At 48.9% G+C, this 15,961-nt stretch overlaps 1 protein-coding gene across 3 annotated transcripts in view; it reads left to right on the top strand.

The window, feature by feature from the left end:
• DAAM2 (dishevelled associated activator of morphogenesis 2) overlaps positions 1-15,961 on the top strand; it is a 135,615-nt gene that overhangs the window by 87,604 nt on the left and 32,050 nt on the right. For all 3 annotated transcript variants that reach the window (XM_055571482.1, XM_055571480.1, XM_055571481.1), the window contains exons 4-11: positions 2,830-2,904; positions 3,339-3,433; positions 6,738-7,071; positions 8,391-8,501; positions 9,652-9,755; positions 10,879-10,945; positions 11,968-12,085; positions 14,568-14,706. In XM_055571482.1, coding sequence (XP_055427457.1) covers positions 2,830-2,904; positions 3,339-3,433; positions 6,738-7,071; positions 8,391-8,501; positions 9,652-9,755; positions 10,879-10,945; positions 11,968-12,085; positions 14,568-14,706 — 1,043 coding nt within the window. The remainder of the gene's footprint in view (positions 1-2,829; positions 2,905-3,338; positions 3,434-6,737; positions 7,072-8,390; positions 8,502-9,651; positions 9,756-10,878; positions 10,946-11,967; positions 12,086-14,567; positions 14,707-15,961) is intronic.

Below are 15,961 nucleotides of genomic sequence, written 5' to 3'. Positions count from 1 at the left end.
CAGGGAGATGCATGATGACAAGTCCAGATTCCCTTTCCGTGGCTGTGCGCACGCAGGGAGGGCGCGCCACCCTGGGCGGTACCCAGGGGGCAGCTCTGTTGGAAGGACTGGTTTGGGGGAAGTGAATGGCCTCTGCTGGATCTTTAGCCTGGGCCGTGTCCCGGGCTGTGTCCCTGTTCCAGGGCAGCGCGCAGGTCAGGGACACACATCAGTCTCTGCTCTCCCCGCCCGCCCCGCCCCTTCATTAAAAGGCGTCAGTCTCCTGACTGCGGGTCCTCCCTAGCAGGGTGTACAGGGCTGCAGTCAGGACTGAGCTGGGCTTTCTCTCTCCCCTCCACTTTCTCAGTGGCTGTGCTTTCTTCTCCCTTCTTCCCCCTCTCTGCCTTTCTCACCTCATCTCTTTCTGAGTCTCTCTCACCTCCTTTCTGTTGGGTTGGCCATAAGGTTCATTCTGGGTTTTCCCACAATGTCTTATAGAAAAACTCAAACTTTTGGGCCAACCCAATGTTTTAGCCTGTCTGTTTCTTTCGCTCTATTTTTCTTTCCTTGGCCCACTTTCCTCCCCATCCCTCCGCCCTCTCATCTCCCAGACTTGCAGCTTCATCCCTTCACTTCAACGTACAGGTGTTTGGGAGTCGGGGCCTGTTATTCCAGCACCCAAAGGCTTAGAAGTCTCCCTCCCGGGAGAAGATGGGCAGGTCTGGGGCAGTGTGAGACTGCTTATCCTTCATGCTCCCTGAAGCTCATTTTGGCTCTTCTCTTAGTCTTCTTGCTCGGGATATTTGTTCCATCCTAGGCTCCATACTGGGCCAGACCGAGCTTATAAAGTTGGTCACTCTTCTAGAATTGGAAGGGACTGAGGAGCAACCCAGCCCAGTTTTTTATTCTACACAGGACACAAGGAAGGCCTGGAGGGGTGATGGCCTCACCTAGAGTTGCCTGCCAGCATGACCAGTGGCTGCGCTGACGCTGGAATGCCGGCCTGCTGAGAGCCTGCAGGCTCTGCGAGTCACGTCTAGTGTGGTCAAGGCATTTATTAAGCAGCTGCAGAATACCATGCTCTGTGTCCAGGAGTCTCATTATGAGGACAGCAGATCTTTAAAAAACTCACACTATAGAAATAAAGAAGGAAAGGAGGAGAAAATGAATTCCAGGAGTAATTCATCTTCTCTCGTGATTCCCCACTTTCCAAATTGATTTATGATGGAGGTCCCTGATGTTGATTCCTTATGAAGCTAACATAAAAATGCACTAAAATGTAAGGACACTTCTCACCACCTTCCAGACCAGACTGTGTCATCTCCCAATACAGTTTCCCACTCCCCATCTTTCCACATGGCACTTCCTCTGCCTGTAACACTCTTGCCTTGTCTCAGCCTCAGTAATCTTGAGTAACTCAGCTCAGTCCTCTCAGACCCCCACCCTATCTTCCCCATTAGCCTTCTGTGTTAGATGACCCCCACCCTGGTTTCCAGCGCCCACAGTGGACAGTCCTACCACAGAGCAGTGGTCATCCTGCCTCTGGTATTAGACAGGCTATTATATGGATGGCTTTTTGTTCAGTACTTTCAGGGCTCATAGCAGTGATTGGCATGGAGTAGGTGCTCATTAAATGCATGTGGAGTGGCTAAATGGGAAGCCAGTGAAGGCAGGAAAGTGTGTGTTTCATGATATGTTTGTTTATGTGCTGTGATCCCCTCTGTAAGGCAGAAGCTAGAATTTGGGGGCTTCGGTTACGGGAGCCTTGTGGCTTTAGGCATACAGCCAGGTGAAGTCACAAAGACCCAATCAAAGCAGGTTTCTCACTGATCTAAAATTTTAAGATTTAAGAAATTTAAAATCTTGGATTTTAAGAAACAAAATCATGAAACCCAAGTGGATGGGACTGAAAGATGCAGGGCAAAGTCCAGGCTGGCTGGCAGGCAGGTGGTCCATCAGGAAGGTTCTTGAGGAGGTAAATGTTTCATGCTAATTTGAAAGCAGGAAATTGGTAGAAAGCCAATAAAGGGGAGCATCCAAACGGGACAGAGACAGGAAGCAGGAGGGAGTGTGAAGAGCAGACCCACTGGCCGGAGAAGGGGTCTGAATTTTCAATCAGCGTCAATGCTTGTCCAGTTCCCATCATTCCTGCCCACCCCTGGGGAGGAGTTGAGGCTTTCTTTTGGGACCTGAGGACTGGGTCCGATCTGGGTTCTGCCTTCCAGCTGCACAGACCCCATCCCCCACCCCCTTTCCAAAACCCAGGACCTTGGGGCGGGGTGCAGATCTCTCTCTCCTTTTTTAAAGTTACAATTTATTGAGCACCTACTCTATGCCAGGCACTACACCAAATGCTTAATATCAATCAATATTTTCCAAAACTAAGTTTTTTTAAAGGTCCAGACTGTCACAGACTGATACTATTTTATAAAACATAGTGAGAATGATATCAGAAAAATGAAGTTTGAAAAAGTAGATGTACAAAGTACAAGTGCACATTTTCATTAGATTCAACAGACTGAAAGTCGTATTTCATTAAATGGAGTCAGAACAAGTATGACGGGGAAAAAAATAAAGTATTTTTAACCATATATATTGTTCATTGAAAGTGTATATACCTGCATGGTTTCTGCCCATGTCATTATCTGGTCCTGAGGTTCAGATGTTCATGATCTGCGTCTTGCTGGGGAAGAAGTAGAAGCCTAGGGAGCTTCTGTGACTCCCTCAAAGTCACCCCGTCTAGGCGGGGCTGGGAGATGAACCTGAATGCTGACGTGGAATGAAGCTCAGGACTCCAGACCGTGGGCCTGTCTTGCCGGGTGGTCCATACAACCCTTCCTCTTGTTCTAGGAGCAGGAGGACCCCAACAAGCTGGCGACCAGCTGGCCTGACTACTACATTGACCGCATCAACTCCATGGCCGCGGTGAGCCTTGCGCCTGTCCTGCCCCGGCCCCACCTGGAAGGGCTCCAAGGGGAGTGGGCCTCATGTTCCCCTGCAGCCCACATCTGGGGATCAGCAGCTTTCCAGTTATTCCCAAGATTGTATCATGACCCCTCCCTCCCCTGTGTGACTTTATAGAGTCCCCAAACTATTGAAACAGTGATTAATGATGTGTAGATCACCCAGGCTTGAGAAACAGGCTAATCATTCTCCCCATTTTACAGATGAGGAAAGTGAAGCCCAGGACTGGAACCTGGGTCTTCTCAGAGCCTGACACTCTTGTCTCAGTAAACCATTTGGTGGGGCCTTACCCCTCCTGAGGCGAGGGTGGCCCCTGGTTCACAGGCAGGCTGGGGGTGCAGGGAGCTGGGAGACAGGCAGCCCAGCGCGACCTCTGCCGCTTTCTCTGACCTCAGATGCAGAGTCTGTACGCATTTGATGAGGAGGAGACGGAGATGAGGAACCAAGTCGTGGAAGACCTGAAGACTGCCCTCCGGACACAGCCTATGAGGTGATGCCCCTTCCCTTGCTTCCTCTTACATCCCTCCCCCAGTGGGCCCCTCAGCTTCTCGAAGCTTCACACAGAGGTCTGCTCCCATCCCAGGCTCCTTGGGACACACTCTCAGCATCCCCTTGGGCTTACTTTACCCTCTTTCACATCTGGGCTCCCACTTCCCCCTCTCTCTCTGAGGAGTTGGGATGCTTCCAGAAGATGAGCATGTTGGGGAGGAGAGATGAACATAGGAAGATGGGGTAAACCTCTGGTCCAGAGGTGGGCCTACGGGCAAGGAGCTCAAGAGCTCTGAGAAGGGAAGAGCCCCACCAGGGAGGTGAGAGTGGGTGAGAAATACTCTAGCCACTAGAGGGCGATGTGCTGTCTCCAGTTGAGATTTCTCCATCGAGCGTGGGAGCAGGCAAGGAAGCAGGTGGTGGCTGTCTCCAGGGCTGAAAAGCACCTCTCCCTGCGTCCCAGGCCACATTGGGAAAGGGCCCAAGAGAGCCACAGGCTCCTGTCGTGTCTGGCAATGGGCTCATTCCAGCTTAGGGGAGGCAACTGTTAAATTTTCAGCAGTTTTGCAAGCTGCTTGTTAAAACTATGATTAAAATGTAAATTATATCAACTCATGATTTAAAAAATGATATAAAAACCAAAGGTAATTAAGAACTTGAAACTTATCACTCCTTAACTACCTGATGATTTGACGGCATTTTCCTACACACTGTCACGCGTGCCCACTGAAATTGCACCCGTTGTGTGTGCCTGGTGGGAATCTGTGAATGCTACATGTCTTCCCAGCTCCACGTTCAGTGGCATCACATGACTAGCTTGAAGTCAGCTGTGCTGGGAGCATTTATACCATGGAAATTGGCAAACAGCACAAGTCAGGCCTGTTTCTTTCTCCAGAGGGCCAGTTGTTAACAACACACGAGTCTGCCTGTGTGTGTGTGTGCGTGGTCTGGGCTGACCTTTCTGCCCCAGGAGCCTGGAAGCGGAGCCTCAAGGAGAACAGGGGCTCCCTAACCCCTGCTTGTTGCTCAGGTGGGGATGGGGTCTGATTTAGAAAGGGGATACAGGAAGGTTGAGAAAGTCAGCAAGTAGAAGGGTTGAGGGGATGTTGCCCCTCATCTCCCACTTCCATTTGTTTTTCTTTCTCTTAATCAAATTCTGATGACAAATGTCACACATAGTCATAGTGGAAATTTTGTGGGATACATAAAAGTGTATAATAGAAAAAAGTAAATGATACCTATTTTTAGCAACTTAATGCATTCTATTTTTCTAAGTATATTTATATAATCATGTGAAACACAGATGCCCTTGGAATCAAATGTATTCATTATATAGAGTGCTTCCCTCAGCTTCATTTATGGCATGTCCTCAGATCATTAATTATTGTTCTACTAAATCAAGGGTTTTAAGCCTCTGTGTGTGTGTGTATGCACACATGTGTGCCATGGATGACTTTGGTACCCAGGTGAAACCTATTGACTGCTTATTAGTATGATGTTTCTAAGTAATAAAGTAGATAGTAGGTAAGGTTTAAAAATGGACCAGTTAAATTGAAATACAGCCACCAAATTTTAAACATTTGTGAGATAGCAGTAAATGTACTGCTTTATGCCTTAAATAAAAAGAACTAGCAACCACCATAATTTTGAAGTGCTGATGAGTGGAAATGATATTTTGAGATATCTGTAACAGCTGCAATTTGAGATGAAAACAGCTGTGATTTCTTTGAGTGAGAAAGTCAGAAATTCTGGTAATGTCACTATATTTTATTGCTTACCTTCATCATTGAAAGAAATGCTAAATTCAAGGTTGCTGCTACTGCTAAGTTGTTTCAGTCGTGTCCGACTCTGTGTGACGCCGTAGACGGCAGCCCACCAGGCTCCCCCGTCCCTGGGATTCTCCAGGCAAGAATACTGGAGTGGGTTGCCATTTCCTTCCCCAATGCATGAAAGTGAAAAGTGAAAGTGAAGTCGCTCAGTCATGTCTGACTCCTAGTGACCCCATGGACTGCAGCCTACCAGGCTCCTCTGTCCATGGGATTCTCCAGGCAAGAGTACTGGAGTGGGGTGCCATTGCCTTCTCCGAAATTCAAGGTAGAGATTACCAAAAAAGTGTATTTTTTGTTTCCCATGGAAGTTGATTAGCCATAGACCCCTTAGGGGAACACGTATTCCAGGTTAAGAACTCCTGCACGAAATGGTTTTTAGTGTTTTTTGCTAACATTTAAGCTAACTCAGATGTTTTCTTAAGGATCTCTTAAAGAGTGCCTTCCCCAGCCTTGATCCCTCGATGCAGTGACTCTGATGGCTTCCCTCTCTGGAAGTCTTCCTTGTCTGCTTGTAATTCTCTTCATTCCTAACCTCACTGGTGATGAATCTTCAGGTTTAACAGCCATGATAATTATCCTAATAATTATCATAATCATCCCTTTCACGTATATACCTTCATAGTTATGTCACTGACAGTCAGTAATGTGCAAATGCACAGTATTTAAAATGCAAACAAGACGTGAGTCCCTTGTGGGGTGGTAAGGATTTTAGAGCTTTGTTGTCGTTCAGTTGTTAAGTGATGTCCAACTCTTTGTGACCTCATAAACTGCAGCACTCCAGGCTTCCCTGTCCTTCACTATCCCCCAGAGTTTGCTCAAACTTATGTCCAACCATCTCATCTTCTGTCACCCCTTCTCTTGCCCTCAATCCTTCCCAGCATCAAAGTCTTTTCCAAAGAGTTGGCTCTTCACATCAGGTGGCCAAAGTATTGGAGCTTCAGCATCATTTTTTCTAATGAATATTCAGGATTGATTTCCTTTAGGATTGGCTGGTTTGATCTCCTTGCAGTCCAAGGGGCTCTTTAAAAGTCTTCACCAGCAGCACAGTTCTAAAGCATAAGCTCTTCAGTGCTTTGAAAGTGAAAGTGTTAGTTGCTCAGTCACGTCCGACTCTTTGCAACCCTGTGGACTGTAGCCTGCCAGGCTCTTCTGTCCATGGGATTCTCCAGGCAAGAATACTGGAGTGGGTTGCCATTTCCTTCTCCAGCAGATCTTCCTTACCCAGGAATCGAACCCAGGTCTCCTGCATTGCAGGTAGACTCTTTACTCTCTGAGCCATCAGGGAAGCCCTAATAAGTTGACCATATAGCAACCACGGAGGGATTAGTACTTTAGATAAACTTTATAAATGAACCAAATGGCTTCTGTAGGTGGGACACAGTGGTCCCTAGATAAGGGGTAGCTAGTTGCAAAATGCAGACAGAATAATATGCAAATGCAGGATACCTGTTTGGCTGACGGTTCTGGTCTGGGCAGGTTTGTGACCCGCTTCATCGAGTTGGAGGGCTTGACCTGTCTGCTGAACTTCCTCCGGAGCATGGACCACGCCACCTGCGAGAGCCGCATCCACACCTCCCTCATTGGCTGCATCAAGGCGCTGATGAACAACTCGCAGGGGCGGGCGCACGTGCTGGCGCAGCCCGAGGCCATCAGCACCATCGCCCAGAGCCTGCGCACGGAGAACAGCAAGACCAAGGTGGCCGTGCTGGAGATCCTGGGCGCTGTGTGCCTGGTGCCCGGCGGCCACAAGAAGGTGCTGCAGGCCATGCTCCACTACCAGGTGTACGCGGCTGAGCGGACGCGCTTCCAGGTGAGGGCCTGGCGGAGGGCCTGTGTAAGAAGCCCCGAGCGCCCTTAAGAGAGCGGGGTTTGGCTGGGATAATGCACTCTTACCTAGACCATGGGTTCCTAGAGGCTAGGACATTGCTCTGCTTTATTTTTGTGGCTCTACAAGTCTGAGCCCAGTACCTGGCTCAGATAGTGGCTCCATCAAGAATTATTGAATTGCATGCCATTGCTCGAATCAAGATTTTAGGCCTCAGAACTTCCCTGGTGGTCCAGTGGTTAAGACTCTGCACTTCCACTGTAGGGACACTGGTTCAGTCCTTAGTCAGGGAACTAAGATCCCACATGCTGCTCGGTGTGGCCAGGTGAAATAAAAGGTGTTAGGCCTAAGCCTGGACCAGTGCCTACTTTGGGGACACTGGGACCAGTCCCAGGAGCTCAGGCCATACTAGTGTCTTTTCTTCTCCCTGACTGCTCCAGTAAAGAGACAGACAAGAAGTATAGTGTCTTGGTACAGAGTAAGTCTCAATAGATGTGACCTCTCATCACAAAATTTATGGTTTGCCCACCAGAATTGACTACATGCTTATTCTGTCATCAAACATTTTAAAGCACCCACTCTGTTTGGAAAGTGACCCTGGACCCTTTGCAGAATATACAGAGGAGATGAAAGGTAGTGACCATGCTATTAAAGAGCTGAGAGTGAATACAGTTACTCTCTGTATCCTCTGGGGTTCCTCCTCCAGGACCCTCATGGGTACCAAAATCTATGCATCCTCAAATCTCTTACAGTTGTGCAGTATTTGCGTATAACCTATGCAATCCTTCTGTATACTTTAAGTCATCTCTGGATTACTTATAATACCTACTGTAATGTAAATGCTCTGTAAATAACTGTAAATAAAATATAAATGCTATGTAAACAGTTGCCAGTGCACAGCAAATTCAAATTTTGCTTTTTGAATCTTTCTGAAATATAAAATATATATGTATATATTTATGTTTTAATGTGGGGTTGGTTGAACCCATGGATATGGAGGGCTGATGAGCTATAAACAGCTGTAAAGTGCTGAAACAGCATTTTGGCATCACCCAGCAAAATAGAGCAAGTCCCCAGGGCTGAGTGGGAGAGGAATAAGGCAGGACTGGGGCTGAGATGTGGAGAGGCAAAGGACGCTTCTTGGAAAAGGTGAGCTTAAAGAACGTTCGAGATGAGTTGGATAGATTGGGTACAGAGAATGAATGCAGCATTCTGGGTGGTTGGAACAGTGGGAGCAAAGGTGTGAGTCTGGACCTGTAGGATCCTGATCCCTCCCTTCTTTTCGGTCCTGCCTTTCCATCCAGACCCTCCTGAACGAGCTGGACCGGAGTCTGGGCCGATACCGGGATGAAGTGAACCTGAAAACAGCCATCATGTCCTTCATCAACGCTGTCCTCAATGCTGGCGCCGGAGAGGTGAGGCCTCTCCTCCGTGTCCTTGCTGTGCTCTGACTTTCTGGCCCTGGGAACAGGGCGTGAGTGCTGCCTGGGGAAGTGGCGGAGGGTCGGTGTGGCTGCCACAGCCGTTATTGTATCTTGGATTGTCTGTATCATGTCTTGCCTCCTGCACTAGACACCAAGAAAGAGGGGCTCCTGGGGAGCTTCCTGCATGGGTGGCATCATGGATTATGTGTGCCATGGTCAAAACCCAAGCTTGTCTGGCTGATGATGGCTTAGGATGGCGGGGGATCATTTATAGGAGGAGGACAAGTGTTGGCCCTTCTTTTTAAAGCTTTCTAAAGACCTGTTTCTGGACTGATTTCTGAGTTAGCCAGTCATAGTCTTCTAGCATCTTCTGTTAGGATGTGTGACTTCTGATTTTCCTTCAGAATGGGATCAGAAATGGGATTCCCAGACTATAAAAATAGCAAAAATGGAAGATGAACTTGAAGAGCAGATGAACTCCCCAAATTCTAAGGCAGCCTTGGTGAAGGTCAGCTTGTTAAAGGTCAAAAGGGGGAACTTAATGATCTCTGCTTTCCCCTGTTTTCTGCCAGCATACTTTTTTTTTTTTCCATCCCATCCTGATGACCTGACTTAGGTGAGGTAGGTTGAGGGAATAACCTGTCCCTAAGATGCTGACATCACCTGGGTCAGTACCAGCTATTTATCCTGACATCTGTTCTGATTAGTTGCTAACCATATCTCATTAGGTAGTTTTTATGAATATCATTCTTTTAGGTAGATAATGTTATGCCCATTTAACTGATGAGAAAACTAAGCCTTCTGCAGAGTCACAAAACTGGTAAGTGACAGAGCAGGGATTGGAACCAAGATCTGTCTGGTTCCAAGGCGTGTGCTCTGTATCTTCAGCACTGCTCTTTGAGGCCAAAAAAAGCTGGTGAAGGATTTAAAGGAAGTGAGGCAGGAGAGGTGAAGTGCGTGACTAACAGGTGAAAGGGTGTCTCCTCCCACCCCTCCTTGCTGCTCTGGGACCTGAAGCAGCTCCGATGCATTTGCTGCTGGGGATGTGGTGGAACTGGAGTGGCCGTGAGGGGACCACTGGGGGACTCTTGCAGAAATGGAGACCAGCCGGTGAGCCTAGTACCCCCTTGGTGACCCCCAGGATAATCTGGAGTTCCGCCTGCATCTGCGGTATGAGTTCCTGATGCTGGGGATACAGCCCGTGATTGACAAACTCCGGCAGCACGAGAATGCCATCCTGGACAAGTAAGGCCCAAGCCACCCATTCCTACCACAAACCTATGGGGAAGGCGCCTCAGTGGGGGATGGTCGAGACCCTCAGAGAGGCTTCTGTTCCCTGGGAGACCACCTGCCACACCCAGCATCAGTTCAGGAGCAGCTCTGGGTCTGGGGGAAAGGTGGATGATGGCTCTCTCACCCCCTTGTCCCACATCACCTATGTCCCCTCCTGGCCTCCTCGCCAACCTCCTGTCTCATCTCTGATGTTAGAGGCAGGTGGACCCAGTGGTCCTCTGCCGTGGCAGTACCAATCCTGGGGGGAATTTGGAAATATAGGGGTGTTCTTCGGTTTTCAAACTGGCTGGGGGAGGCACTACTTGCATTGGTTGTAGGGAGCCAGGAATGCCCAACATCCACCGTGCCCTCCTGCTCAGCAGAGACCCGCCCCTCAAGGTGCAAGCCATCAAGGCCTTTGTTGACTAAAGAGCACAATGACGCTCCTGTGTATCACCAGTGGGCCCCTCTGGTCCACCCCCTTCACACAGGCTATTTTATTACACTAGGTCTTAAGGGAGAGCGGGTGGGTGGATGGATCCTTTTGCAGTGGAGTGGAGGAGGGGATGGGGCAAAAAATGGCAGATTGGCTTTGAGTGGAGACCTAGGATGGTCTGAGAACACTGGGGAAGGTCAACCTAGGGCAGTGATCCTTGAATGTGGGTGATTTCAGCCCCCCTCCCAACCCAGGGGACATCTGGCAGCACCTGGAGACATTTTTGGTCATCACAACTCAAAGTGGAGGGTGCTGCAGGCATCTGGTGGTAGAGGTCAGGGATGCTGGTACATGTCCTTCAACTCACAGGTCCACCTCCCCACACAGAGTCAGGGATGATCCAGCCGCAAATGTCAACCTGGGAAAGCCTGATTGAAGGTCATGGGACCCTGGGTTGGCCTCTCCAGGGACAGGCATGAGATCCTATAAAGGATGAGAGTGTTGACTTACAGGAAGCTAACTTCTTTCTCATTTTGCCTTGGCCTCATTTGCATGAAGCCTTCAGATTTAGTCATTTCAGAGGCTTACAGGGGCTGTAACCCTCACCCAGCGCTGACCTGGCGGTCATGTCTACTTCCTCTATCCCCCCATCCCGTCTAGGCATTTGGACTTCTTCGAGATGGTCCGGAATGAGGATGACTTGGAGCTGGCCCGGAGGTTTGACATGGTGAGAAGCCTGCAAAGGCGGGATGACTGCAGTGGGTCCTGACTCCTGTGCTGTGTGTTAGCCTGGTTCCCTGGTGGTGCCACCGTGGCCGGGTCTCACTTCTGGAGCCCTGGCACTATAGTGGCTGTACAGGGCCTCGCCTTAAACTGGGAGAGCATCTCCCCTGGAGGAGACTGCAACCCCCAAAGGAAGGAGAGACAGTTCTTACACACGGCTACCCTCGAATGCCTCCTCTGGGATGACTTTCTCCCTGTCTTCCAGTAATCTGAGTCACCTTTCCCCATTGCTAACCTGATCCTGCTTAGCAAACAAAATCATTTCCCTGTGAGCCTTGGTAACCCTGAAAATACACACACCTGCTGCTTTAATATGGTGCTAGAAAATCCCTGTCCAAATAGAGACCTACTTTGGGCTGGTGCTTCAGTGGCCAAGCACCATCCTTTTCGATTCTAAAAAGAGCCCCAGATATAAAGAGAAGGATACCAATGTTCCAGAGGACCAGCGGCTTCTTGCTGTCACACAACTGCAGAGTTGTTCTGGCGTTTGCACCCAGGCTGTGGATCTAGGCCACGTGCTCCTGGAGTCAGCCAGACCCTGCTTCCTCCACTTAGTTTGAATCAGTAGTTCTCAACCAGGGGCGCATCTACAATGTTTAGAGATGTTCTTAGCTGTCACATCAGGTGTGAGGAGGATGCCCCTGCATCTGGTAGATGTAGGGCTAAGATGCTGCTAAGTCATCTGCAGTGAACAGGGCAGCCCCTCACCCCCACCGATAAAGAACCATCTAGTTCAAGATGCTGGTGGTGCCAAGGCTGGGGAACCCTGGTTTATATAATTAGCACATCTCTCTCCTCCTTTTCTCTGCCCTTCTCTTTTTTTAAGTCTGGACCAGAGGCAGGGAAGGAATGCTGTCCTGTAGGATGGGGCTCAGTGGATGGAAACAGGGTCGTCTCCCCCTCTCTTCTCTTCCCCTGCTCCTTCCCCTCCCCTCGCCCCATTCACTGTGCCCCCCACACCCTCAGGTCCACATTGACACCAAGAGTGCTTCCCAGATGTTTGAGCTGATCCACAAGAAGCTGAAGCACACGGAGGCCTACCCATGTCTGCTGTCCGTCCTGCATCACTGCCTACAGATGCCCTGTGAGTAGCACCCTGCCCTTGGCCAGTCTGAGCCCTTGGTCCGGGGCATCTTGAGACAAGGTATCAGAAGCTCCCAGGGTAGGGGTGTCTCCCCCTGTCTCCCTCCTGGCCCAGTTGTACCCCAGTTCCCAGGAGGTCGGACTGGAAGACTCAGGCCGCTACTCTACCTGTCCTCCTTGGAGTCAGGACTTCCACTGTCCCCAGCACAGGGGCTGAGGATTCAGCCCTGAGCAATGCCAACATCCTGGACCAACAAGCAGAACTTGATCCCTGCTAAGTCAAACAGCCCTGACTGCCAGCTCGTGGCAGCGTTGTGATGGGCCTTCTCGGGGCGTTCCAGAAAGAAGTTTCATGCTTGCCGGAGCAGTGCAGCTGCGGAGTGGAGGTTGTGGCAATCACGTGAAAGCAAACTCGTTGCTTTGTTTGTTTTTAAAGATTTTATCAACTCTTCCATCTAACCCTTGCTGGCTCCCACCCTAGCACCCTTGTTCCTGCCTCACTTTACAAATACCAAATGACCGTGTCTATAGGAGCAGGTGCTAAATTCTTAAGATCCAGGTGTGTGCAGTGACCAAATAAATTATGCAGAGTTACTAGTAGCCACCCCAGTGTGCGATCTGAAATGAGTTGGAGCTGTACCATTTGGTGTTTAAGCTCTTCATAAAGCAGCAGATTTGGAAACTGGCATGGACCAAAAAAATGGTCAACCTAGATGGACTCTCTTTAGCGGTGGTGATGATGTTGGTGTTGGTAATCAAGGTAGTGGTGAAAACTACAATTGATTGTTGCCCACTCAGGGCTGCATCGGAGAAGGCAATGGCACCCACTCCAGTACTCACGCCTGGAAAATCCCATGGACGGAGGAGCCTGGTAGGCTGCAGTCCATGGGGTCGCTAAGAGTTGGACACGACTGAGTGACTTCACTTTCACTTTTCACTTTCATGCATTGGAGAAGGAAATGGCAACCCACTCCAGTGTTCTTGCCTGGAGAATCCCAGGGGCAGGAGAGCCTGGTGGGCTGCCGTCTATGGGGTCGCACAGAGTCGGACACGACTGAAGTGACTTAGCAGTAGCAGCAGGGCTGGGTGTGATGGGAGATTTATATAGTATCTCTAAATCTCAAAATGGCTTAAGGCATGTGTTTTATTATCTACATCCTTACAGTGAGGGAGCCTGAGAATCAGACAGTCTTTACATATGAAAGAATTTTGTTTCTTTGAAGTCAGGACTTAATTTTTAAATTTTTTAAGAGGAATTTTTTTTTCAAAAATATTTATTTGGCTGTACTGGGTCTTAGTTGCAGCATGCAGGATCAAGTTCCCTGACCAATAATTGAACCCAGGGCCCGCCTGCCCCCATTGGGAGCATGGAGTCTTAGCCACTGGACCACCAGGGAAGTCCCCAGGGATCAGGGCTTTAGATGAATCACGTTCTACTTCTGTGAACACAGGCTTTACCCTGTGAAAGGAAATGGAAGACATTATCATTTTGCAGTGCACGTGTCAGTGGAGGGATGGGAAGATGGACAGAGTGGCCTGGACCAGGAAGCTGCCAGTTCTCCAAAACCCAGTCTAGAAGGTCTTGGTGAAAGACTTGAGAATTCTGACTTCTGCTCCCATGAGTGTTTGGTACTCCAAGGGCATTGTGAATGGGTCCCCCTAGTCTGCCTCAAAATGGAGCTGTGCAGACGTGACCTTCCTCCTTGTAGGCATTATGGTCTGCCTTTGAGGTTAGGATCTTGCTGCTTGACCCCCACCTTGGTGGTCAGTAGAAACACAGTACTTGGATTACGAACCCAGGAAGAGGAGCCTGTGGCGATCCCATGAAAAGAAAGTCCTTCTCCAGCCAGACTAAGTTAGGGCAGATGGCAGTAGGGCCCTGTAGAAATAGGCACAACCCACTCAATGCCTTTGCCTTCACAGTTCAGGGTCACCTTCACCGAGAAATCTGCCTGGATTCCAAGACTGCTTCTCCAGCCCATTCTGACCCCCCCTCTCAGTACACACCTGTAATTATTTTCATTCCTGTAGGACAATAGCATTGATAAACCTAGAGCCTTTGCTTTTTTAAAAAAGTTTCCCTAGAGACTTCATTATTCGGCATGTAATATTTGGAGCAGATTTACTTTCTTGAATGTGCTTTTCTAAGATAATTGTTAAAAAAAAAAAAAAAGCAATTTGCTTTCCTAAGGCATGGGATGCTCAGGGTACCAACAGGGAAGAAGGCAGCCAGAAAGCATTTCAGGGAGTAGAGAAATATATCTAGAGGGTTGACACATTCATAAAAGGTCAGTTGCAGATCAGCAAAAAATGATAGGATTTATGAGCCTTCATTATCAGCAATCACATTTCCTCCTCCATCATCCGGGGAGCTTGCTGAGGAGCTTGCTTTCTTCCCCAGCCTGGCCCCAGGCGGTGACCCTAGGGCAGGGCCCCAGCGGGCTCTGCAGCTCAGTCAAGATAGTATGTCTGTCGTCCTGCAGACAAGCGAAACGGTGGCTACTTCCAGCAGTGGCAGCTCCTGGACCGCATCCTGCAGCAGATTGTCCTCCAGGACGAGAGGGGCGTGGATCCTGACCAGGCTCCCTTGGAGAACTTCAATGTCAAGAACATCGTCAACATGTGAGCAGTGGCCATCCCTTACCTGTCTTCATCTTCCTTCCCCATCTCTCTCCTCCTTGGCGTCTCACCAACAAAATCTCAGCTCCCTCTCGCAAAGCCAGACAGGGCTCCAGATGGGCCCTGGGCCAAAGCATCCAATAGAACTGCCTGAGATAGCAGAAATGGTCTCTATGCACACTGTCTAAACGTGGCCCCTGGGTGCTTGACCCATGGTTTGTGTGACTGAGAAACTGAGTTTTACGTTTTATTTCGTTTTCTTTAAGTCCATGGGGTCGCTGAGGGTCGGACACGACTGAGCGACTTCACTTTCCCTTTTCCCTTTCATGCATTGGAGAAAGAAATGGTAACCCACTCCAGTGTTCTTACCTGGAGAATCCCAGGGACGGGGGAGCCTGGTGGGCTGCCATCTATGGGGTCACACAGAGTCGGACACGACTGAAGTGACTTAGCAGCAGCAGCAGCCATGTAACATGTGGCTGGTGACCACCATATTGGATAGTAGAGGTTTACAGAGGGTGCTTACCGCTCCCCATGATCCACGTGCATGGAGTGGATTGAGGGAGACGACAGTGTAACGCGGAGGAAGAGTCAGCAACCTATGGCTGTGGGCTAGCCCCCATCCTCCAGTTTGTTTTGTGTGGTCCATGAGCTAAGAGTAGTTTTACATTTTAAAAGAGTTGTTAAAATCACGCAGAAGACGCTGCAGCAGAGACCTCACATATGAAACCTAAAATAGTTACTCTGGCCCTTTAGAGATGGTCTGCCGACCACTGAAAATAGAGCATGACAATTGAATTATCGGAAAAGGATGTCGGAGCCTAAGGTCTCTGGCTTATCATCTTTGACTCACCCTGGGTGTAAAGAAACACCAAGAAATGAGTTTACAGTTGCATCAGTTAATAACCAGGCCTCATGTTAACACACTTAGTTTTAATTTTAAATTCTTGCTTTCAGTATCAGTCTGAGTCTGCTGCCCTTAAGGAGGTACATTGGCTCTCAATGATTCATTGTGCTGCATTGCGAAGCCAAGTAGAAAATGATTTTTGAACCGCTCATGCTACTGTTTTCATTTGCACAAACAGCCGGGTGTTAAAGTCAAAATCCTAAGTGGTACGCTGGAAGAACACAGCTAGTAATCCAAAGGCAGCTTTATTAGGAAACCGATTAATTTAATTTTTATTTTATATTGGAGTATAGTTGATTTACAATGTTGTGTTAGTTTCAGGGGTACAGCAGAGTGATTTCATTATACGTA

This window comes from Bubalus kerabau, chromosome 3 (genome assembly GCF_029407905.1).
Source record: "Bubalus kerabau isolate K-KA32 ecotype Philippines breed swamp buffalo chromosome 3, PCC_UOA_SB_1v2, whole genome shotgun sequence".
NCBI classification, from domain to species: domain Eukaryota; kingdom Metazoa; phylum Chordata; class Mammalia; order Artiodactyla; family Bovidae; genus Bubalus; species Bubalus kerabau.
The sequence above is the reverse complement of the archived record's forward strand: the minus strand, read 5'-3'. Positions and strand labels throughout refer to the sequence as shown.